The sequence below is a fragment of the Hemiscyllium ocellatum genome, chromosome 47 (assembly GCF_020745735.1).
Source record: "Hemiscyllium ocellatum isolate sHemOce1 chromosome 47, sHemOce1.pat.X.cur, whole genome shotgun sequence".
Lineage (NCBI taxonomy): Eukaryota > Metazoa > Chordata > Chondrichthyes > Orectolobiformes > Hemiscylliidae > Hemiscyllium > Hemiscyllium ocellatum.
Window position 1 is genome coordinate 9428301 of NC_083447.1, and position 25424 is coordinate 9453724.

Sequence of the window (25424 nt, forward strand, 5' to 3'; positions counted from 1 at the left end):
ATATACTAGAATTTCAGAATTTAGGTTTTGTTGTTCAGTCTTATAAAGGTGTTTTCTTTTTGAAAATAAAAAGAGATTGGAATGTCATTTTCAACAGTGATCAAAATACATCATCTGCAAGGAAGCATTTGAATCAGTTAAGTGCATAGTGGGATACCTGTAGTGTTAATGTTGAACCGTTTATACTGCTAAGTTTGCACCATAGAGAGAAAACAGACTATTGGTTTAGTTTGCCTCCAGTTAAGAAGCATCAGGAGGTAAGTTCAGGAGAACTTTTGCCTCTCAGCAGAGGAGTCAATTCAGAGAATGGTCACATGAGCAGAAGGTTTTTATTTTGTAAATATTCTCTCTCTGGGGTTGAATATCTGAGGGACATTGCTGAGAAACACCTTGAAAATTAGTTTAGAAAAATCTTAAGCAGCAAAACAGTTGTTTATTTTTATAGCTTTGTTTGTATCTCAGACTAAACTCGCACCCTTGGGTTAAGAAATATTTTCAACCTTGTGTAACCATTCAGTGACTAACCACTATGGTAACATGAGGATCTAAGAACGAGGGACAGGCACTGGCAGTTCGGCATTTGACACAATCATTGCTGACCTCATCTTGGCCTCAACTCTACATTCCTGCCCGCAGTCAATAATCCTTCAACCCAATAGCAAAAATCAAACTTATGACCCATCAATTCAGTTTTCACTGTGGGATCTGACTTGTTCAATATTACCATCAATTGGAATCATAACAATTTTTGTTTTGTCTTTTTAACACCGGTAGGTAGACGGGCCAGCAAATAACTCTGACAACAAAGGCTTTATGAAAGATTTTTCTATATGATCAAAGTTAAAATTAAAAACAGAGAGGTTACATCAACATGTCAGGCTCCAGTGCCTCTTACCTCTACAAAATTGTGGATAGCTTCCAGGTAGACCAGGTTGTTGTCATTGACATCGACACAAATACAGAAGTAGAGCCCAGCATAACGTCGATAAATTATCTTGAAGTTTCGAAACTGCAAAAGGAATAGAAGAACTTATGAAAGCAGCTCTACTGGCAGCAGATACATTCAAGCTTCATATAGTCACAAGTAAGCATAATTTATTTAGTAGCGACATGCTTTTCTTCCTGCCCCTTCTTCATAAACACTCCGCCAATCACTTCTTCTCCAAGTCTTTGGACTCCCGAATAGAACGGCGAATTGCAGGGTTGGGACTGATGCAAATTACACCAGGGCAAGGTTACATCAGAACTCTGCCACATTGCCCTGCCAACCACTTGATATCAGCTCAGCTATTTTTCTGACTCTACATTTAATCACTAAAGAAAGAGAAACTGAAACATTTGCTGCTTATGCCTAGATTTCCTGCCACAGCTTGTAGCCCTTTGGTACCTTATGCAAGTGGCCATTCTTAAAGTAATATATCAAACAAAATGAAAATAAGTGGGTTGTTCACTCATGGAAGACATTACAAAAGACCCATATACCGCCCTCATGTAGTATGTACACACAATTTAAATTAGGTATCCAGCGCCAGGAAACCTAGCTCTCCACACAACATATTCATGCTTCTAAAAAATCAAAACTGTTTACAGTTTTTCATTTGTACTGAGGAGAAAAGATGGGATACATTTAAATTTTTCAACCTACAGTATTCAATAAAAAAAGTTATACATTTACTTTTAAACCGCAGATTGCCGGTTTTCATCCAACTGCTGGGCACAAAAGTAAAGATTCGCATTGACTGACAATTCAAAGCAATCAAACATATTTTTCCTCAATCTTTTAGCTGCTTGTGAACTAAATGGGAGCTATAGCACCTTAGAGAAATCTCCCTGCTTGTCTTCAAATGGAGCCATGAGATAGAGTCATATAGCACAGAAACAGACCTTTTGGTCCGATCAGTCCATGCCCATCATAATTCCAAACTAAACTAGTCCCCATCCTGCTTGAGTTTAGTCCGTATCCCTCCATTCCTTGGCCTCATTCCTGAAGGAGGGCTCCGGCCTGAGATGTCGACTCTCCTGCTCCTCGGATGCTGCCTGACCTGCTATGCTTTTCCTGCAACACACTCTCAACTCCGATTGCCAGCATCTGCAGACCTCACTCTCTCCATATCCCTCCAAACATTTCTTAGTCATGTTGTTCTTTTGCATTCATCTGACAAGGCCACAGTTTACTTTTTCATCTGAAAGACAGGCCATCAACTGTGCAGCATTTGCTTACTACTGCACTGAACTGCTCAGCTCGATTTTGTGCTGAAACCTCTTGAACAGCACTTGAACCAAGAATGTTCCCATTGACCCAAAAGTGGTGTCCTTGGTTCCATAGCAATCATGTGTCTTCCTGTAGTTTTTGCCTAAGTGGCCATGTTTTCACAAGATGCAAAATGAGTGCTAACACTAACCAATGGTAAAGGGATGTGTTGGTGTGGACAGGGTCTGTGTCATGCATCAGGATCACATCTAACCTGAACTTGCGCTATACACTTTTAAATGATAAGTAAACTGTGAAAAGTAACGTCCTTATATCAGATATGAGGTGACTGCTGTGGAATGAGTGACCAGAATAGGGGACTCAATAGTTAGAGGAACAGACAGGAGATTCTGTGATCACAAACGGAACCCCTGAAGGTCTGTTGCCTCCCAGGTGCCATGGTCTAGGATGTCACTGATCGAGTCTATGATATTCTGAAGGGGGAGGGTGAGCAACCATAAGTTGTGGAGCACATTGGCACCAATGACATAGCTAGGAAAAGGGATGAGGATCTAAAAAGTGATTTCAGGGAGTTAGACTGGCAGCTAAAAAGCAGGATGAGCAGAGAAGTAGTCTCAGGATTACTACCAGTGCCATGTGCTAGTGAGGCGAGGAACAGGGAGTGAGAGCAGCCAAACACGTGGTCACAGGGCTGATGCAGGAGGGAGGATTTCAGTTACGTAGATCATTTGGGGTATCTTCTGGGGAAGGTGGGACCTATACATGAAGGACGGGTTGGACTTAAACCGGAGAGGCACCAACGTCCTGGGCAGGAGATTTGCTAAAGTACTTCAGGAGGGTTTAAACTGGTTTGGCTGGGGGGGATGTAAATCAGAGCTACAGATCAGAAGAGAGGGTAGGTTTTGAATGGGCAGAAATAGAAGCCAGAGACTTTTCCCCATGGCAGAAATGGCTGTCACGAGGGGTCATAATTTTAAGGTGATTGGAGGAAGGTCTAGGGGAGATGTCAGAGGTAGGTTTTTTACGCAGAGAGTAGTGGGTGTGTGGAATGCACTGCCAACTGTGGTAGCAGAGTCAGAGATATTGGGGACATTTAAGCGATTGCTGGACAAACATGTGGATGGCAGTAGATGAAGGGTGTGTAGGTTAGATTGATCTTAGATTAAGATAAATGCGCGGCACACCATCTTGGGTCGAAGGGCCTGTATTGTTCTATGTTCTGATATGCTTAGCTAGAGGTTAGAACCAATATTAAACAGATTTGCAGGATCCTGAGCAAACTGGGAGATGAAATGGGGACAATAGAAATGGAAAGATGAAGTGCCATAGGGCACCAACGTGGAAGGAAATATTCATGTCTGGGGTGCAGAAAAAGACCTTTATCTGCTGAATGAGGAGGTAAGTGAATTATAACAGCCAAGGAAGAAAGGACACCTCTTCTCTACTATTCAATGCTTATATAGTCCCTCAGGAGTGGAACCTGCCACCCCTTTAATTGGAACAAAACAAAGAACAGTGAACGCTGGAGATCTGAAATAAAAACAAATTTCTGGATAAACTCAGCAGATATGGCAACATTTATGGGGAGAAAACAGAGTTAATGCTTCAAGTTCAGTGTTTCTCCATCTGTTTCTCCAGCAATTTCTATCTTTGTTTCACTCCTCTGACTGGTCTGGCTAATCTATGACCCTAGCCCACAGTGTGGTTTCTTTTGCCCCGAGGTATGAACCCTCAAGCTTTTTGAGTTCGGTTTAAAACATGAATGCAGAAGGTGGTGCCTGAAATGATTCAACGTGGATTGTGTCAACAGAGCAGCTTACAGGCGGCATCATAATGTTCCTGTCCTTACTAAACACATCTACTTTTCAGCAAATTCAAAAGAGTGAATACAGGTTGATTTCTTTTTGCCCTCCCTAGCTGGGAGACGCTAAATTGAACTGAAGTGTCTCAATTCCAGTTACAGAAATGGTTTGCCAGAGGGGGATAGGATTCCAAAGATCAGCACAACTCTGTCAGAAAAGATGGTGCATTTTCCCACTGAACTAGAGTAGTGGTGCTCCCTCACTTTTGATCCTTGTGTTTAACAGATCACAGTGATAGACAAAGCAGGTTATGTCCATCATTCCTGGCATTCATTCCCATCTGGAGCATTTCCTTTCGCTGAATCAGTTTCGGGGGTCTAAATGGCATTAATATTTCTTTCACGACTCATTAATTGTCTGTCAATTCCAAATCCCTGTCTTGGCATTAACCACGCTTCATCCCTCACTCTATTCTCTTCGCTCAGTCATATGTTAATGACAGATATGGAGTCTGTCAAAGCTCTATGTTGATTGGCTAAATGATCATGCATGTGGAAAGGGATAGAAGAAAGAAAAAAACCCCACCCAGGTCAAGAGTTGAAGGCAGTGGCAGTAACAGGGAGTGACAATAAGACAAATCCGTCTGTAAATCACCATACTTCTTGTGGGATGCAAAGCTGTCTTTGCAGAATTACTCATTAAATAGTAATTCAAACTTATAAAGGCATCTTCATACTGTCACAAACGTTCTGGTGCATATCATGATTAAACATGTAGATATTAGAGGCATTTTTTGAAGAGGTCTTAGGGAAAAAATTTCATAACATGGGAACAGGCTGCCAAAACTCTGTCACTGGTAACAGAGGATAGGAAGGAGTAGACTGATGAAGATCTGAGTGGGGAGGTAGAGATTGGAGGTGATTGGCATTTCATTCCACACACGAACCACCCTGTGTGAAAAAGTTGCTGCTCAGGTCCCTTTTAAACCTATTTCCTCTCACCTTAAAATTCTGCTGTCCAGTTTTGAACTCCCCAACAGTACTCCCTTGGGATCTACCATTCATTAAGTATATAACCTTCCCTTATTGGGCCTCCCAAAATGCATCAACTTGCATTTACTGGAATAAAGTTCCATCTGTCCTTGCTCTGCCCAATTTGCCAGCTGACTAGTATCAGACTGTAGCCTGAGACCATCCTCCTCTCTGTCAACATCACCACTAATTTTCATGTCATCTGCCAACTTACTAATTATACTGTCTATGTTTACAACTCAGTCGCTAATGTACATATAAACAGTAAGGGTTTCAGCACTGAACCTTGTGGTCATAGGCTTCCAATTACAAAAACAACCCTCCACCATCACATTGTGCCTCCTTTTTGCAAGTCAATTTTGGATCCAGCTTCCCAAGCCTTGGATTCCATGGGCTCTCAACATTTGGACCAGTCTTCCATGTGGGACAACATCAAAGGTCTTACTGGAGTCTAAGTGAATCACATCAAATGCACTGTTCTCAATAATATCTAGACTTCTCTTCCATCTGGAGCATCCTTACTGCATCCAACCTGTCTACTCCTGTTATAATTTTATATTAAATCCCTCCCTCCACTTCTTCTCAACTCCAGTGAATACAATCCTAACCAACTGAACGTCTCCTCATACACAAGCCATGTCATTGCAGGAATCAATTTGGTAAACCTTTATTGCACTCCCTCTATAGCAAGAATACCCTTCCTCAGTTAAGGAGCCCAAAACTGCGCACAATATTCCAGGTATGGCCTCAACTATGCTCTGCATATTTGCAGCAAGAACTCTTGTACTTGCACTCAGCAACGACCCCAATGATATCGGGTATTAAAACATGCTGCAATCGATTAAAGCTGCAAGCTCCAAGCTGTAAAGACAAGATTGCTACTGCAGGTTTGGTTTTTATCTGGGCTCTACATGGAATCTCAGCTGAGTAACATTAGGCATGCTACAACTAACCCACAGCATGGCGATATTTGAGCCAGCAAAGAGAAATTAGCCATGATTTCCAATCTTAAATACTATACTGGAAGTGTGTTCACGGCAACCAGAAACGGGCATGACTGAACTCAATTGTGTCACCCTTCTATTCACACAGACAGCTTGCATTCTCTGTTAAGGTTACACAGAAACAATTGTCACTTGGATGCCTCGATCAATGTGATCTCCACCTCTGCTAACATCATTCATAACCCATTGAGGTTTTCTTTTAGGATTTGCTCATACAAATGATTTAGTACAACAAGACAATTTAAATGCTGGTTTGTCACTGGGAAAAATGCAATAGCAGATCATTTAAAAACACATCATAAGATCAAGCAGAGCCAACATGGCTTCGTAAAGAGGAATCATGTCTAACAAATTTGTCAGAATTCTCTGATGTGGTAACAAGCAGGATAAATAAAGGGGAAGCTGCGGATATCCAGAACTTGGATTTTGAGAAGGCATTTGATAAAGGTACTACACATTAGGCTACTTAATAAGAACCCATAGATTTGGATCTTGTGTACAAGGATGGAGAGAGGATTGGCTAAGACAGGGAATTCAGATAAGGGGGGGCATTTTCAGGAGGGCAACTTGTAACTAGTGGAGCACCGCAGTATCCATAGCTGAAACCACAATTACTTATAATAGATATTAATGACTTGGATGAAGGAAGTGAATGTATTGTAGCAAGTTTGGAGATGACACAAACATTGGTCAAAAGGCAAAATTGTGAGGATGAGCACAAAGAGTCTATAGAAAGATATGGACAGATTAAGCGAGTGGGCAAAAACTTGGCAGATGAAATATAATATAGGAAAATGTGAAGTTATGCACTTTGGTAGGAAGCACAGACAGGGTGAATAGTATTTAAATGGAGAAAGACTGTAAAAAGCAGCGGAACAGAGTAATTTGGAAGTTCACACTTATGAATCATAAAAAGCCAGCATTCACGTTCAATAGGTAATAGGGAAGGCAAATGGAACGTTGGCCTTTCTTTCAAAGGGAATGGAGTTTAAACGGTAGAGAGATTTTGCTAAACCTGCAAGACACTAGTCAAAACTAGGTGTTCTTGTACATCAGTCAATGAAAGCAAGCATGCAGGTACAGCAGGCAGTGAAGAAAGCTAATAACAGGCTGGCCTTCATAACAAGAGGAATTGAGTATAGAAGCAAAGAGGTTCTTCTGCAGCTGTACAGGGCCCTGGTGAGACCACACCTGGAATATTGTGTGCAGTTTTGGTCTCCAAATTTGAGAAAAGACATTCTGGCTATTGAGGGAGCGCAGCGTAGGTTCACAAGGTCAATTCCCAGAATGGCGGGACTATCTTACGTTGAAAGATTGGAGCGACTGGGCTTGTATATCCTTGAGTTTAGAAGGCCGAGAGGGGATCTGATGGAGACGTATAAGATTATTAAAGGATTGGACACTCTGGAGGCAGGCAGCATGTTTCTGCTGATGGATGAGTCCCGAACCAGAGGACACAGCTTAAAAATAAGGGGTAGGCCATTTAGAACAGAGTTGAGGAGAAACTTCTTCACCCAGAGAGTGGTGAGTGTGTGAAATGCTCTGCCCCAGAAGGCTGTGGAGGCCAAGTCTCTGATACTTTCAAAGAAGAGTTGGATAGAGCTCTTAAGGATAGTGGAATCAAGGGTTATTGGGATAAGGCAGGAACAGGATACTGATTGAGGATGATCAGCCCATGATCATAATGAATGGTGGTGCTGGCTCGAAGGGCAGAATGGCCAACTCCTGCACCTAGATTAGATTAGATTAGATTAGATTAGATTAGATTAGACTTACAGTGTGGAAACAGGCCCTTCGGCCCAACAAGTCCACACCGACCCGCCGAAGCGAAACCCACCCATACCCCTACATTTACCCCTTACCTAACACTACGGGCAATTTAGCATGGCCAATTCACCTGACCCGCACATCTTTGGACTGTGGGAGGAAACCGGAGCACCCGGAGGAAACCCACGCTGACACAGGGAGAACGTGCAAACTCCACACAGTCAGTCGCCTGAGTCGGGAATTGAACCCTGGTCTCAGGCGCTGTGAGGCAGCAGTGCTAACCACTGTGCCACCGTGCCGCCCTATTGTCTATAAAACACAGAGGTATACTGCAAACAGTTTTGGGCCTCTTTATTGAACAAAAAATGTATAGCAATGGAGGGCACTGCAGAAAATAATCATTCGGCCGATACCAGGTAAGGAGGGATGTTGTTATTGGGAAGGAAGAATAGACTGGGTTTGTAAATCAGTGGAGTTTCAAAGAATAAGGACCTTATTCAGATGTACAAGATTCTCAGGGGACTTGACATGGGTAAATGCAGAAAGGTTGTTTTCCCCTTGTGGGAGAGTCTAGGACCAGAGGACATAATCTCTGAATAAGGGGCCACCCATTTAAGACAGAAATGAGGCTGAATTCCTTCTCTCAGAGGGTAGTGAATTTATGGAATTCTTTTCCACAGAGTGCTGTCAAGGCGGAGTCATTAACATCATTCCCTCTAAGCAGTGAGGCTGTGCATGTGCGCAGCTTCTCCAAGGTTGACTGGCGTCTGCACACTGATCATACTGTTGACTTCTACTTCCAGAAGTTGCTCCCATGCATGGACCGCAGAGTCCCGCATGGTTGAAAAGAAAAGTAGAGTGTACGCCGGTTGACTATATTCAAGGTTTAGATAGACAGATAATCAATAAGGAAATCAATGGTTAGAGGGAAAAGACAGGAAGGTACTGAGGATTGTCAGATCAGCTATGATTTCATTGAATGGCTTCCTTCTGCTCTAATGTCTTCTGATCTTGTGGTTACTGCAACAGTAGACTCATAGCCTCCTTTTGTGCTACCTATCTCCGCCAGCCAACAAAAATCTGGCTTCACTAATTGCACTTCCTAGCTTTGGCCCAGGTCTATGGAGAAGATGGCAACACAAATAAATATTCTAATTTGCTTATAGCATCATTCGGCAGAAATGGAAACAGACACTACAGTCCAACTCATCCATGCCGGCCAAGTTTGTCAAACTAACTAATCCCACTTGCCTGTGTTTGGCCTTTATCCCTCTAAACCTTTCCTATTCATGTACCTATCCAAATGGTTTTTAAAATGTTCCAATCAAATCTGCACCCACCACTCCATCTTGCAGTTCATTCTACATCCGAACCACCCTGCGTGGAAAAAATTGCCTCTCGGATCCTTTTAAATCTTTCTCCTCTCACCTTAAGACTTTGTCCTTTAGATTTTGAACTTTCTCAGCCTTAGGAAAAGACCTTTGCTATTTACTCTATCTATACCCCTCATGATTTTATAAGCCTCCATAAGGTCACCCCACAACCTTCTGCGCTCAAGTGAAAAAAGTCCTAGCTTATTCTTATAACTCAAACCCTCCAGTCCCAGCAACATCCTGGTAAATCCTCTCCAATTTAATAATATCCTTTCTATACCAGGGTGACCAAAACTGAACACCGTACTCCAAAAATGGCCTCAACAATGTCCCGTAAAACCTCAACATGATGTCCCAACTCCTATACTCAATGGTCTTAGCAATGAAGGCAAGCATGCTAAACACCTTCTTAACCACCCTGTCCACCTGTGATACAACTTTCAAAGAAATATGTACCTGAACCCTTAGGTCTCTCTGTTCTACAACACTAACCAAGGCCCTACCAATAACCGTGCAAGGCCTGCTCATGTTCACATTACCAAAATGCAATCTTGCATTTATCCAAATTCAACTCCATCTGCCACTCTTCAGCCCAGTGGCCCAATTGATCAAGATCCCTTTATAATCTTAGATATCCATCTTCACTGTTGACTATACAATCAATTTTGGTGTCATCCACAAACTTACTAATCATTCCTCCTAAATTCTCATCTAAATCATTTATATAAATGCTAACAAAAGTGGATCCAGCACGGATCCCTGCAGAACACCACTAGTCACAGATCTCCAGTCTGAAAACCAACCCTCCTCCACCACCCTCTGTCTCGTACCATCAAGCCAATTTTGTATCTAACTGGCAAGCTCGCTCTGAATTTCAGTGATCTCACTTTACTAATTAATCTGCCATTCGAAGCCTTGTCAAAGGCTTCATTGAAGTCCTTGTAGACCATGTCTACTGCTCTGTCCTCATCAATCTTATGTCCTCAAATAAAAGAAATCAATCAAGTTTGGGAGATAATTTCCCATGCACAAAGCCATGTTGACTATTCCAAACACATGTAAATCCTATTTTTCAGAATCCCTTCCAACAATAGAGGTCAGACTCACAAATCCATAGTTCTCAGACTTCTCTTGACTGCCTTTCTAAAATAAAGGCACAACATTAGCCACCCTCCAGTCCTCTGGCATCTCACCCATAACCGGAGGTGATATATATATATCTTTGCTAGGAGCCCTGCAATTTCTTCCCTAACTTCCCACAATATCCTGGGATATATTTGGACAGTTCCCGGACATTTATCCACCTTTACGTTTTTTAGGACCTCCAGAGCTTCCTCTTCTGTAATGTGGACTGTTTTCAAGTCATCAACATCTATTTCCCCAAGTACTCGAGCCTCCATTTCTTTCTCCACAGTAAAAACTGATGCAGAAAATTCATTTAGATCTCTCCCATATTGATGACATCATTGATGTTCAAGGGACCCTACTCTCTCCCTAGTTGCTCTTTTGCTCTAAATGTAGGTGTAGTATCTTTTTTTTTAGATTAGATTACTTACAGTGTGGAAACAGGCCCTTCGGCCCAACAAGTCCACACCGACTCGCCGAAGCGCAACCCACCCATACCCCTACACATGCCCCTTACTTAACACTACGGGCAATTTAGCATGGCCAAATCACCTGACCCGCACATCCTTGGACTGTGGGAGGAAACCGGAGCACCCGGAGGAAACCCACGCAGACACGGGGAGAACGTGCAAACTCCACACAGTCAGTCGCCTGAGGCGGGAATTGAACCCAGGTCCCTGGCGCTGTGAGGCAGCAGTGCTAACCACTGTGCCACCGCGCCGCCCAATCTCTTTGAATTATCTTTAACCTTCCCTGCCAAGGCTATTTTATATCCCCTCTTTGCCCTCTTGATTTCCCTCTTAAGAATGCCCCTACTCCCCTTTTACTCTTCAAGAGATTCACTTGATCCCAGTGTCTATATCTAATATACGACTCCCTCTTATTCTTGACCGGAACCTCAATATCTTTAGTCATTCGTTGTTCCCTACTCTTACCAGCCTTAACCTTTACTCTAACAGGAACATAATGCCTCTGAACTCTCATTATCTCACTTATAAAATTCTCCCACTTGCCAATTGCTTATTAGAGTTTCTGATTCAAACACCCTTTCAGGCAGCGAATTCCAGATTCCATCACTGAGTGAAATAAATCCTCCTCCTTGCATTTTACTTAACTCTATGCCCCTGATTACTGACCTTTCTCTTCATGGAAGAAACTGCCTTCCTATCCACCCTATCTTCGCTGTGCCAAAGAAAGCACCAGTCTATCCAATCTTTCCTCATTGCTCAGACCCTCTAGCCAGGCAGCATCCTAGTAAATCTCTTCTGACCCTCTGAATAAACAGGTGACTTAAGCTGCATACAGTAGATGAGTTGTGGTCTAAGCTGCCTTTTATATAATTCTAGCATAACCTATAAGACAATAAGAAATAGGAACAGGAGAAGGTTTTTCGGCCCCTCAAGCCTACTTCGCCATTTTAATTGGATCATGGTTGATCCGACAATCCTCAAGTCCACTTTCCTGCCCTTTCCCAGTAACCCTGGACTCCCCTACTCCTCAAGAATCTATCTCAGCTTTCAAAGACAATGACTCTACCCTCACAGCTCTCTGTGACAAGGAGTCCCAAGACAGTCAACCCGCTGACAGAAGACATTCCTCCTCATCTCAGTGTTAAAATTGCTGTCCTTTTATTCTGAGACTGTGCCCTCTAGTCCTAGACTCTCCATTGAGGGGAAACATTCTCTCAGCATTTACCATGTCAAACCCCTCATTCTTACTAATTCCAATGAGTACCATCCCAACATATTTAACCTTTGCTCACAAGATAACCCTTCCATACCAAGGATCACCCTAGTGAACCTCCACTGAACTACCTCCAATGAAATAATAGTTTCTTAAACAAGGGAACTAAAACTGCACACAGTACTCCAGATATGGGTTCACCACCACCATGTCCAGTTACAGTAAGACTTCCCTATTCTTATACTCCAAACCTCTTGAAATAATTCCATTAGCTTTCCTGCTGTCTGCGTACTAGTTTCCAATGTTTCATCTGTGAGTATCCCTTTGTGTTGCAGCTTTCAGAAATTTCTCTCCATTTAAATAACACTGTTCTTTTGTTCTCCCTCCCAAAAATAACAACTATACATTTTCCCACATCATTCTTCATTGGCCAACTTTTGCCCACTTACTTAACCTCTCAATATCTCTACATAAACTGTTTGCATCCCCCTCACAACTTGCCGCTTCATTAATTTTGCCTTTTTTTTCTCATATTTTATACCTTGGTTTGTAAAGGCAATAATCTAATTTGTATTCTTCATCACCTTATTTACATGCCCTACTACTTCCGGGATCTAAGGGCATATTAAAAGGTCACTGTAATCTTCAATTCTAAAATCTATATAAAAATACTTCTAACATTTGAATAATCTTTCTAAACCAACTTGAAGCATTTTTGAAACTAAGTTTAACAGAAGAGTGCAGTGATGAGAAGCCAATCTATGCTGTTTTAATGTACCATTCTCATTTTGCCTGACTTTGAGTGCTTGCAGTCTTTTTCTGATAAATTACTGTTCAACGTCAGTGCCCATAACACTGTTAACTGTGTTATTGAAAGGAAACTTATTTCTAATCTAATAAGCATGCTGTGTGCTAACACTCACCGAAGAATAGCCACATGGACCAATTTCAGTGAGCTGCTAGTACCTCAGCATAAATCAGTGGCTTTTGAAGAACAAAGGAAATAGAAATGTTTTTCAGAAAGAACTCAAGTTCCACTGCTCACTGGTGTTGTGCTAAGATCATTCTACTCAGTAAGGGCTGATAGTATTATATGATTTTTTAAAATCTGTTTCCATCCCAATAAAACTTTCAAATTGGCATGAGCGACAGCCTAATCACAATGTCCACTTAGATTTGCTAACCTTTCTGCTGATTGGTACTCCATGGTTTGAGCATACAGGGCTGATTGGCTAAAATTGAGAAGAAACTGAGGAAAGATTGAGCCTTTGTGCATTTCTGTGTTTTGCTCAATAATATTCAGTGTTCCTGCTCTGCAGCTCTTTTGTCTGTTGTTTTCAGGTCTGAAATTGAATCCTGTTTACCATTAAAGTACACTCATTGAGACAGTGATATTGCCAGCCTGTGCATGATCCTGATTATAAAGCTGTTAAAACTTATGGGTCTGGAGGCTTGTTGAAGGCTGTTATTAGCTCGATACCTCTTTGATGGACAAGTCCTAAATCAGAACACTGGTATCTGCTGTTATCAGCAATCTGAGATACCTGTATGTTAATGGGAGCACAGTTTAATTGTTTTCAGAATCAGAGGCCCTATGGTGTGCAACATGGGAGGCTTCTGGCGACAAAACTCTTGGGGAATCTTAGTTTGGTACGTTAGTGTACCACCTGGCATGGCACTTATTGCTACAGAACAGAAAGATTATTTATTTCTAGCCTGTGATATGCATGCTGTTTGTCAACACACACGAGATATAGTCACATGGGCCCGATATCATTGAATTTCTACATCCACAGTATAAATCAGTGCCCTCTAAAGAGGGGAGAAATAGAAGTATTTTTCAGAACGAATGAGTCCCACTGCTCACTGCTGCCATGGTAAGCTCGCTATGTGCAGTAGGAGCTGTAAGATTAAAAAACAGTCAGTACTCTGAGGATTAATACAATTCACATAACACCGAAGAAGTAAACAAAACAGTGAACTAACAGCGACACAGCACAAGGCTAATTGGAGCAGTATGTGAAACTAATGACTCAAAGGCAATCAAGTTACATATTAGCTATGTCCCACTAGAGCTGTCGCAGCATTGTGAATACATGAGCGTTACTGCCATGAAACACTACCCATTAAGGTTACATGTGGGCAGATGTTACTGTCTATGGGGTCATTCTTCTGTTGATTCTACCAGATGTTGGTATTCACTTTTAGTGACAAATGACCAGAATTAGCTGTGGCGTTTGGACAGCTATTTTGTATTATAAATCTGTTAAAGGCATTGACTTCGAGAATTCCAAAATAAAACCTGACATGTTAATTGTAGCATCCCCAACTGCTGGCTCAGTGGAGATGAATTAATTCATTACATATCAGGAACTGAAACAGTGATTTTCTAGTTAAGGGCTCAATGACATCTGTCAACAAAGCTGCCAGGTTCTTCCCCTTTTCAGTGGTAAACTCATTCAATTTTCAGTATATTTTGGATTGTTGGATCTCAGCATAGGCAGTGTGGGGTGTTACACTTTGTTTAAAGAAGCAGAGTCCAGGAGACAAACACCTTGCCCCAGAATGCTATGAGTGACATTCACAGCACCCACACATAATTCATTTGAAAGGCTGTACTTGTCAATATTGGATTAATTGGACTCAGCTGTGTAAATTGACTGATAATCTGGTAACAATCACCGTCATGGCTTGAATGCAATGATAGGTGAGTCAAGCTACCCAAAGGTGCTGCCTACAGAAGATGAATGGAGCAAATTGAAAAAAAAAAGAACTGTTCAAGGCTGGAGCCAACATCCAGTGCAAGAACATTATTTCCTTTATAAGAGTTATGGACCAGACCTGACCCCCTCAAAATATATTATAATGATAGTCTAAACCCTAACTTTTTCTTACTTTAAAGATAAGGTGCTGCTCTCCAAATGCAATTTGATTGGTTAAACTTCCAGATCTGAAACAAAGCACACTGTATTCATAGAAGGAAGAGACCTCTCCCCTTCCCACCCTCCCCATCCCCCCCAGTTTTTAGTTGTAACCGAGAGAGAGGAGAATGTAGCAGGGAGAGATGTACAGAGCTTCTAAACCCTGCTGAAACTCCAGCAACAACTGCTACTGAAAAACTAAGAAATTAAAAGTCTTGATTCTGTGAGAGCTTGACCACACCCATTCAGGCTGCTTGTATTGTTCCAACTTTTTTTAAAAAACCAAGGCCTTGCAAGTTGTTTACAAGTTTTCAATATACATCTCAGCACCTCCTTAAAACCTTTCTTTAAAAAATAACAGGACAACATCTGGATGGATATACGAATAGGACGGGTTTAGAGGGATATGGGCTAATACTGACAATGGGACTAGATTAATGTAGGACACCTGGTCGGCATGGATGAGTTGGACCAAAGGGTCTATTCGCATGCTGTACAGCTCTATGACTCACCTCTTAAAGCCATAGTGTCATCACAATAGGGAAGAAGTTCTAGATAATGAAGATTGAACTGCATTCAGCTTCAAAATGTGAGACTCAAGGGAATTTTAATCTCACCTTCCTATTTAAGGATTCCCAAAGCTGATGTTTTTACAAATTCCTGACAGACGTCTGTGTCTGAACATCCAGTCACAGCCGAAAGCTTCACATTTTAAATAGGGGCTAACATCTGGCACATCTAACATGAGAAACCTCCCTTAAACAGTAACACTTGTATACATGTAGCTTTGTACATATAGAGCAGTGACATTTGAACAATGCTGATTTGACTCTAGTGAGACATAGCCAATATGTACATTTTTTTTGGATGGAACCTTTACAAATCACAAGCTGCAACTATGTACCTTTCAGTTTATTCATTAATGGGATGTGGGCATGTCTGGCTGAGTCAGCATGTACTGACTATTCTAACTGTTCCTTTAAGTACTGATGGTGGAGTCACATATTTAGGGTAAGTACACTCACAGTGATTAAGAAAGTTTGAGAATTTGACTCAGTGACAGCGAAGAAATGCCAATCTATTCCCATGTCAGGGTGGTATGTGGCTTGAAGAGGAGCTTCCAGGTGCTTCTGTTTTCATATATCTATCACCTTTGTCCTTTTGGTAGAGGGTTTCGCAACACGGGGGTCAGGAGTCCAAGTGGGCTAGCAAGCTGGAATTGTGGGTTGGTAAACTCTGAGGCAGTAACGACTGCTATGGAACTCTGACAGTTATAACAACTGTGCTTCTACTTTAACAGTTTCCTGGTCTCAGATGGGGGTCATTCACAGTTTGATCGCTGAGAAAAAATTTGGAAAAAAATTGCATTCGGTTGTCGGGATAATGAATTTGGGAGGTGCTGTCAAAGAAGCCTTAATCTATCATTCAGCAAAAACACTCACGGTTTGCACTTTTCTTTCAATATACTAGTTACTCAAATACTTTTTTTGAGTTAAGAGTTTATCTGCTTTATCACTCTGTGATGATACATCATCCAATTCCAATAGGGTGGTCAGATTATCTTTTATATCAAGCTGACTGCCACATTTCCTACAGTGACTGTACTTCAGAATTATTTCAATGGTTGTAAAGGGCTTTGGAATGTCATAACATTATGAACGGAGCTTTTTTATTAAAAAAAATGCCTTGCTAACCCATAGGGTTGGTGCATTTGGGAGCAATCTTTGGAGAACATCCTTACCTCCTTTACTGTTGGAAATTCAGCCTCCAGTTAGATAGCTGAAACAAGGAACTTGGCTTATTGTACAAGAAAAAGCATCAATTACAGGCATCACCCCTACACCCCACTTCAGCTGCGTAATTCATATTTTTATGTTGTGGTTTCTTTCCTGATCACTCTCCAAAGCATTGTAAAATGATGGGTACCATTTTGTAGCAAATACCCACTGTCAGAAAGTGGAAACAAAAGTAATCACCCACCTAAGAGACTATACTTTATGTGTGACAGCAGAATTTCAGTTATTAATATGCTATTCAAATGAGAGAACTTCACAAATGAGGCTGATCATCAAGTTATCTAATATTTATAAATGTTTTCCAACAATCAGAGGAAAGCCCTTGAGTCAATTTATCCTTTTCTTAGCCCAGATTTACTAATGCCAGTTACAGGAAGCTTGACTATCAATGTGCATGTGTTCGATAATGTTGTACCACAGGGAGGGAGTGACACAGATAACTAGAGGGAAAGCACAGAAGCCAAATACCAAATTCAGTTATAGATGAAGGACCACACTTGCCCCAATAACTTGATCACAGCAGCTTCAAAAATCCTGAAGCCTGACCGTACCTCCACAAAGTTGGTGTGCTTGGCATCACGAACGGTCACCACTGCATGAACCTCCTCAATGAGCTTCTGTTTCTCATCATCATCAAACTGCATATACCACTTTGCCAAGCGGGTTTTCCCAGCACGGTTCTGAATAAGAATGAAACGGATCTAAAGAGAGAAAAGTAAACTGGTGAACTGAAGTGGTGTCATTTTTTTGACTGAATTAGTGCCCATGGGAAAATTTTACAGCAACCTTACATGAGAAATACCAATGAAACTTTTTACTTTTTATTACTTTGGAATGTATGCTCCCCTCCATTTTGTTTGTGCAACATATCTGGCAGCAAGGCTCAGTAAACAAATTGCCCCCCGGCCTGTACTGGCGGTTTGTTGATCCAGACTCACAGAAGATTAGTTATGTTGGCAATTCAATAGAGTTGGGGAAACAGAACTCACATCTCACTGCTCGAAGAGCCCTATGTTCTTTATCTTCCTCCTTTCTCCTCTCAAGCAACTGCCAACACATTCTGTGGTCTCATTCCTTGGGTGTCCATAACCTGATGTGAATCATTAGACAGTGTGTGTAATTGGGCTATTCAATCTAGAGGTGCCCTGCAAGGGAGAATGATACGGTCTGTAACTGATATCACTGGATAGAAATTGAGTATCGAAAAACAAAAACAACACTTCCATTCCTCATCCAGGCGTATCTAACCAAAATGAAGCTATGTACACTGTTTGGAATTAACCATAATAGCTCAGACGAGAGTTCAAACCTAGAATGTTGTTAACCTTCATGGTCTAGCAGAACCTTTATAGGATTTGAAGGAAAGCAGTAAGAAATTAGGTGTATAAATTGCAAGTAGCAAACGTCCCATCACTAATATTTCCAAACCATGCCTAGTGGATTTTCATTAGACGAACAAGGATAAAACTGTTCCATTGAGCTGGGTTTAATGTATTCTAACAGTTGGAGGTTGTGCTGAATTCACTCGAGCACAACATTTCCAATAATTGTTTGGAAAGTGCAACCAGCTGTCCAATGTTTTTATTTAAATTAGCATACACCTCATAAATTGGTTTTCAAAAGCTGATATGGAGGTAACAGCGTTGACAACTGGTTGACTAATTCTTTCAAGCTGCCCTTTGGAATTGTGTCAGAATTGAATTTCGAGGTGGCTCGGATCTATACAACTAAGGACAATTGAGAGAGCTTGTCACATTGAAAGGAAGTATATGGCTCAAGCATCAAATGGACAAATCACATATGCATGTACACAATGAGAAGGCTTTTTGAGCAATTCTTCACAACTGGACAGGATACAACTAAAAGAACATGAATCCTTGGCTTAAGTCTTCCTTTTTTTGTCAATACAGGGTCAGAACATCATAGTCATACAGTTGTACAGCATGGAAACAGACTCTTCGGTCCAACTTGTCCATGCTGACCAGATATTCTAACCTAGTCTCATTTGCCAGCATTTGGCTCATATCCCTCTAAACCCTTCCTATTCATATACCCATCCAGATGCCATTTAAATATTGTAATTGAACATGCCTCCACCACTTCCTCTGGCAGCTCATTACATAAACACACCACCCACTGTGTAAAAAAAGTTGCCCCTTATGGCCCTTTTTATATCTTTCCCTTTTCACCTTAAACCTATGCCCTCTAGTTCTGGACAGTCTCACCCCAAGGAAAAGACCTTGGGTCTATTCACCCCAACCATGCTCCTTATGATTTTATAAGTCTCTAAAAGGTCACACCTCAGTCTCCAACGCTTGAAGGAAAATAACTCCAGCCTCTCTCTACAGCTCAAACCTTTAACCCCACCAACATCCTTTTAAATCTTTTCTGAACCCTTTCAAGTTTCACAACATCCTTCCTATAACAGGGAAACCAGAATTGAATGCAGTATTCCAAAAGAGGCCTCGCCAATGTCCCATATAGCCACAACATGAGCTTCTAACTCCTATACAATCAATTCTTCTGCAACCCCACATTATTGAAAAATCACACTTTATAAACAGTGCTTAAAGTGTTGGCGCTGTAATCATATTACAACCAACACACGTTTTAAAAGTTTGTGCTGTAGAAACAGCGTCCCCAATTCGCCAATCGAGTTACAGCGAATTTGCATTGATGAAACACGTGTTATAACAGAATGACTGCACTGACCAATAAAAGCAAGCATACTAAATGCCCTTCTTCACTATTTTGTTGATCTGCGACTCCATTTCCAAGGAACTATGAACCTGCACTCCAAGGTCTCTTTGTTCAGCAACACTCCCAGGACCTTACCATTAAGCGTTTAAATCCCGCCCTGATTTGCCATTCCAAAATGCAGCAACATCTTTCAACACCTTTGAGCTTCCCTAAGCAACCAGCTCATGTGCACTGCCTTCTGTCTGAATCTGTACTATGTTGGTATCAAGACTTACTGCTCTGTTTCCGATTCAAGTTAATTAAAAAGAAAATTCTGACATTGTTCAAGGATTAAGACGTGATCCATTCAGGAATTCCTGATGAATGGCTTATGCCTGAAACATCAATTCTCCTGCCTCTGGGATCTGCCTGACCAACTGTGCTTTTCCAGCACCACACTCTTTGACTCCGATCTCCAGCATCTGCAGTCCTCACTTTCTCCTAATTTTCAGATTTCCCTAGTCTCGATTTAGACGGGTATTTCTTACCTTGTTATTAGACATTGCTGATCAAGCTGAATATTACAGAATTGATCATGGATAACCTTCCTTACCTTTTGAGAGAGGGAAAGTCATCAATGAAGCAGCTGAAGATGGTTGGGCTGAGGATACCTCCCCGAGAAACACTTAGTGATATCCTGGGACAATGACGACATGCCTTTGACAACTATGATCATGCCTTCTTGTACCAGGCAGATTATTTAACCTTTGATGCCTCTTACATTAATTTTGCTGGTCTTCCTCATCACCATTTCCAGTTAAAAGCTGTCTTAATGTTGGAGGCAGTTACTTACACCCCTCTTCTAGTATTCAGTGCCCACTTGTGGACTAAGGCTACAACAAATTTCAGAACCATATACTTCCAGTGGAATCGAAAGGAGCAATTGACGGTGAATCAAGGTTGCTTGATGGAACTATTTTTGATTCTTTCCATCACTTTACTGATGACCGGGAGGAGGCCGATAAATGGTTGAGTGATATTTCTTCTGGTCTTTGTAGATAGGACACAGCTGGGCAATCTTCCACATTGTCAGGTAGATGCCAGTATCTTAGCTGTACCTTAGATCAACTTAAAGGAGTGGCTAGCTTTGGTGCGCAAGGTTTCAGGGCTATTCTTTCTCAGAATATTAAAACTGGGGGAGCTCCTCACCTCTCATAGGTTTCTCTCTTACAGCAAGCAAAGCAAAAACGTGCACAAACCTACTGACCACTTCATTCACAATCTCTCTTCAATCTATTCCTAATGAGATCCTACTGTATGGCCTTGACCTATTACTGAATTTGGTTAATAATCAACATACAGGCAGAAGTCCCTGTATTAGCAAATGTTTACTTGTATCTTAGGGTGCCCAGGTCCATATAGAGTTCAATTTGAAATTGATGGAGGCCATCAGTGAAGCAGACTAACACTCCTTAAACATATTTTTACACTCATACAAGATAAGCAAGTTTAAAGTCTGTATTTATTCCACTCTCAAAATTCTTAAGAGGAAATATGATCGTCCCAGAAGGTCAAAGGTAAAGGAATGTTTCAACGCGAAGGTAGACATTTTTGATCAGATATGAAATTCCATTGATCTTTGAAACAAGTCTTTGAAGGGAAGACCAATTATTCATTATTTTATGAGAAGAGAAAGTGACTTTAATTTCAACTTGCAATAAAGAGATATTGGGTAGGTAAGTGGGAAAACAGGAGACTTAACCAGTCTTACTCTGCCCTGCCCTGATCTGGTTGTACAATTACAGGCAGCAAGGACACCTCCCAAAGATGGTGCAGAGTTCAATTTAAATATGTAAATTCATCTCTGATGACATCTTCAGGAGCTTGATAAATCATTCTAACATGAGGCCAGGAGTTAAAAGTCCAGTGACGCTCCTTGGATTCTGGCCTTTTGAGCATCCCCAATTGTAACTGCTTCATATTTGGAACCTGCACTTTAGCTAACAAAGCACAGGGCTCTGGAATTTGCTCTCTAAACCTTTTTTTGCCTCTTTTCTTCTTGTATTCCTTGAAACCCAATTGTTTTGTTCAAATCTGACGTTATGGGTTTAACGCCTATTTTGAAGCACTTTAGATTGTTTTATTGGGTGGAATCTTACAGGGGTCTGAGTGACATGAGCTATGGTGAGATTTGTGACAGAATCAGACAAGATACTCGGTGAGGTTGATCTTGATGTGAGATACATCTTGCTGTATCTTTTATGCTTTCACTAAATGATGAGGCCAGTCTCTTATTGATAGCGGTATGTTGCCAATTAAGGAGATAATACTTTTTTTAAAAATGCCTTTTGATTGCCACAACTCAACTCATTTGTATTCAGCCTCATACTTTACCAAACATTTTGAACAAGGTAAATGTCAAGTATTCAACATGGAATTACTTCCAAGAATTCTTATGGCACATCTTATACCACACTTCTGTATTTTAATGCTGCACTGGTGACTATCATTGTAAGGGCTGCCACAGACACACACTGAACTCAGGGTCACACAACAAGCTCATGGACTGCACAAGGCTCAGGCCTATTTTCTTGCTGTCATAGCACTCGTTCACTCCGAGTCTACCTGGATGCTCACAGCATACCTGTCACATTTGCCTCACCTTGCCCTTTTGTGGTTTGCCCCTCAGCCAGATATACTAAGCTCATTTTTTTGCTGTTTAGGGCAGACACAAAGGCAAGAAGATTGACAGGGTCGGCAGCAGTCCTCCGTCAAGTCAAAGGAGATAGCCTTCATATGGTGTGCTGACATAGTAAGTTAATGGCACCATCTGATACCAGTTCAGGGGCTTGGTAATAATCAGCCAACCAGGGTGATCAGAGGCAGGATGGAGTGAGAAACTAAATGGCGACCACCCATCTTGACTCTTTCTGCTCCACTGTTTTCCTCCTGGAGTGAGAGAGAGGTAGGTATTAAGGGAGATGAAAGTGGTTGGCCACTGAAACACTGAGGAAGCATCCTAGCAAGTGAGGAGGACATGCAGAGTAAGCACTGACAGGGATGGTGGGGTGAGAGTGAGTGAGAGAAAATATTGTAACCTATGGCAAAAGTGCTGAAGTATGAGCGTTGGTGAGGGATGGTTGCCATAGCAGGGTTAGAATGAGTGTGAGGAATTGGAGAGAAGATTCTGGCACATCATAGAAGTACTACAGCACAAAGGAGGGCATTTCAGTTCATCATGCCTGCACAGGATTAAATTAAATGGGTACCATTAGCTTGTGCCAATCTCCTGCTTTTTCCCATACCCTGCCAACATTATTTTCATCCAAATAATCACTCAATACCCTCTTTAAAGCCTCAACTGAATCTGCCTCCACCGCACTTCCAGACAGTGCATTCCATACCTTTACTATCATCAAATGAAAATGTCTTTCCTCATTTCAACTATGCTTCTTTTGCACACTATTTTAAATCTACACTCTCTTGCTCCTTTTGCAGACGTAACAGTTTCTCTCTATTTACTCTGGCCAGCCTGCTCAAATTTCAGATCTCCTCTCAGTTTTCTCTCTCCAAGAGCAATCTCAACTTGTTCAATCTATCCTCAAAAACGTTTCTCATTCCTGTAAACCACTTTTACTCTCTCCAATGTTTTCACATCCTTCCTATAATGTGGCACCCAAAGCTATGTACAATATTTCAGCTACTGTCTAATAAACATTTCACACGAATACACTATCACCTCTTTGCTCTTATACTCCATGCCCTTCTTAATGAAGTGGAGGATACTCCATGTAGAATAGCCTTCTTACACTGGTAAAGTGGAGAAGGTCATTGACTTTCTTCCTCCATTGCTGAGTATACCTCCAAACAAACCACAGGACACTCTAGATGGAGTTATTGTTCACATGCACAACAGGCTTTTAAAGAAGATGCAGGTACAAGAGGCATTCGTTTTTTTTAAAGTCGATATCTGATGGCAACTTGTTCCAATAACAGTACATAGTAAGATGGTACTAGAATAAGACATTAAGGATATCACTGGGGTGTGGTAGCTAGTTAATGAGGCATGTTTGATCAGATAAAGCAAGAAACCTTGCAGGGTCTCATTGCAAGAATCCCTCCAAAAACTGATGGAACTCTCACTTAGCCACTAAAATGGAAGCCTCAACCCATTATCTTTAAGGCACCATCATGTTTTGGACATTGATATGCAAATATCATTTATGAGCAGGAGTGGGCCATGTGGCACCATGGGCCTGCTCTGCCATTCAGTCAGGTCACAGCTGATTTGATTACTTAATGTTCCTGCCTCCTCCCAATATCCTTTCACCTTCTTGCTTATCAAGCATCTGTCTAACTCTGCCTTAAAATAATCAAGGACTTTGCTTCCACCATCTTTTGTGGAGGGGAATTTCAAAGACTTGCTGCCCTCAGAAAAAAAGAAAATCTCACTTTATCCTTTCTTAAATAGGCGACTCCTTATTTTCCTTGAGGGCAAAAATGGTCTCAACTGTTCACTTGACTCAGATCGCTAAGTTAAGGCAGGACACATTAAGACATATATTGATATCTACTCATACTGACTGCAGCATTTTTCTGGCCAACTCCAGATATTCTTACTGTGATACCAGTTTTTCTACAGCCTGCCTTTGACCTGTTTTCCATATAATTACAGAGCAACCTTGATTATCGAATATTGGACTATACGGCAAGATCCTAAGATCCCAATGCTTGGCTAAACCATGTTATCCAGCATTTGATTCTCCCGAATTCAATTAACTGAATGAAATACTTCCTACCCACGTCCTTCAGATAATCGAGGTTCTTCTGTATTACAAAATTTGGCTATTTGTTGATGACATGACAAGGGCAGTGGAAATGGAGGCACATGCCTATCAGTGATTACAGGTTTGTAAGAGTGACACAGTTCTCTCTTCTTCAGCCAACACAAACTTTTGGCATCATTTTTTTCCTTTACAAATCAAATGCTTTTCAAATTTAGAATTTCCAAGAACCTTTTGGATGGCAATGAGCCAAAAACCCAAAAGAACACTTTATGTCTGCTTCATTGATGCTTACAAGCATGGCAATGAAGACCCCTAAGTAATAATTTTCATACCTGGGAGACACTAACTAATGATAGAAGGAAATGGGAACATCACCTGTGGGCGAGCAACTGTCACCATGATGATCAGTGGTCACATAGGCATGATAAAAAACAACCATCTACAGCAACACCCAATAACCATTTCATATGAGGCTCTTGCAGCAGAGCTTGTCTCTCTTCATTGGTCTCTTCACCAATCAGTACAAGTGCACCTTCAGAAACTATTCCCCCCAGTGAATTTGCTGCACATCATCATCTCTCACAGACAGAAAAATATCGACGAGTATGCAATTCAGAATGAAAACTTTCTTTTTTGTTACCAAGACATACCAAGGTTTGCTCTAATACAGGGTTTCCCAAAGTGGTACTGCAACCCCATCAGGGTTATGAGCCAGAGTTTTGAGGTTACAGGCTCCAAGCCAGCAATAGCTGCCATGCGTGTGCCAAAATGGTTGATCTTCGAGGCCTACTCCTATCCTGAAAACTCCAGTAAAAAGCCAGGTACTTCTTCCCTTAAAAATCCTTGCAGTCGAAATATCATCTCCCATATGTCAGCCCTCCCTGGTCTGAGATCATGGCAATTTTCAAGCCTCAAACAAAAAGGGTCACAATGGGGAGAAAAATAGAGAGATACTGCTCTAATATATTTCACAATTGCTTATGTTTACTTCCTCATCCAAAGGCCACCTGCTGCCTTTCTGATATTCTGCTGCTGGAGAACAGGTTACATCAGCAAACTATTTGTGTCTATAGCATTCACTGCACTCCACCCTTCTAATCATGAAGAACAAGTTGAGCTGGAATGTGTTATATAGAAACTAATGGATATCTGGAAATAATTATAAGTCAAGGGTGTCCAATAACAGAGTGAGCTCAGGGCTTTAATCAGACTGAGGGATTAAAATGCACAGTGAACTGCAAATT

The 25424-nt window shown here is 41.3% G+C and overlaps 1 protein-coding gene across 1 annotated transcript in view; it reads right to left on the bottom strand.

The window, feature by feature from the left end:
• The window catches only part of ap2s1 (adaptor related protein complex 2 subunit sigma 1), a 44546-nt gene that overhangs the window by 9517 nt on the left and 9605 nt on the right, over positions 1–25424 (bottom strand). Inside the window, exons 2-3 of the mRNA XM_060856097.1 lie at positions 17266–17415; positions 896–1009 (exon numbers count right to left, since the gene is read on the bottom strand). Of these exons, the coding sequence (XP_060712080.1) occupies positions 896–1009; positions 17266–17415 (264 nt within the window). The remainder of the gene's footprint in view (positions 1–895; positions 1010–17265; positions 17416–25424) is intronic.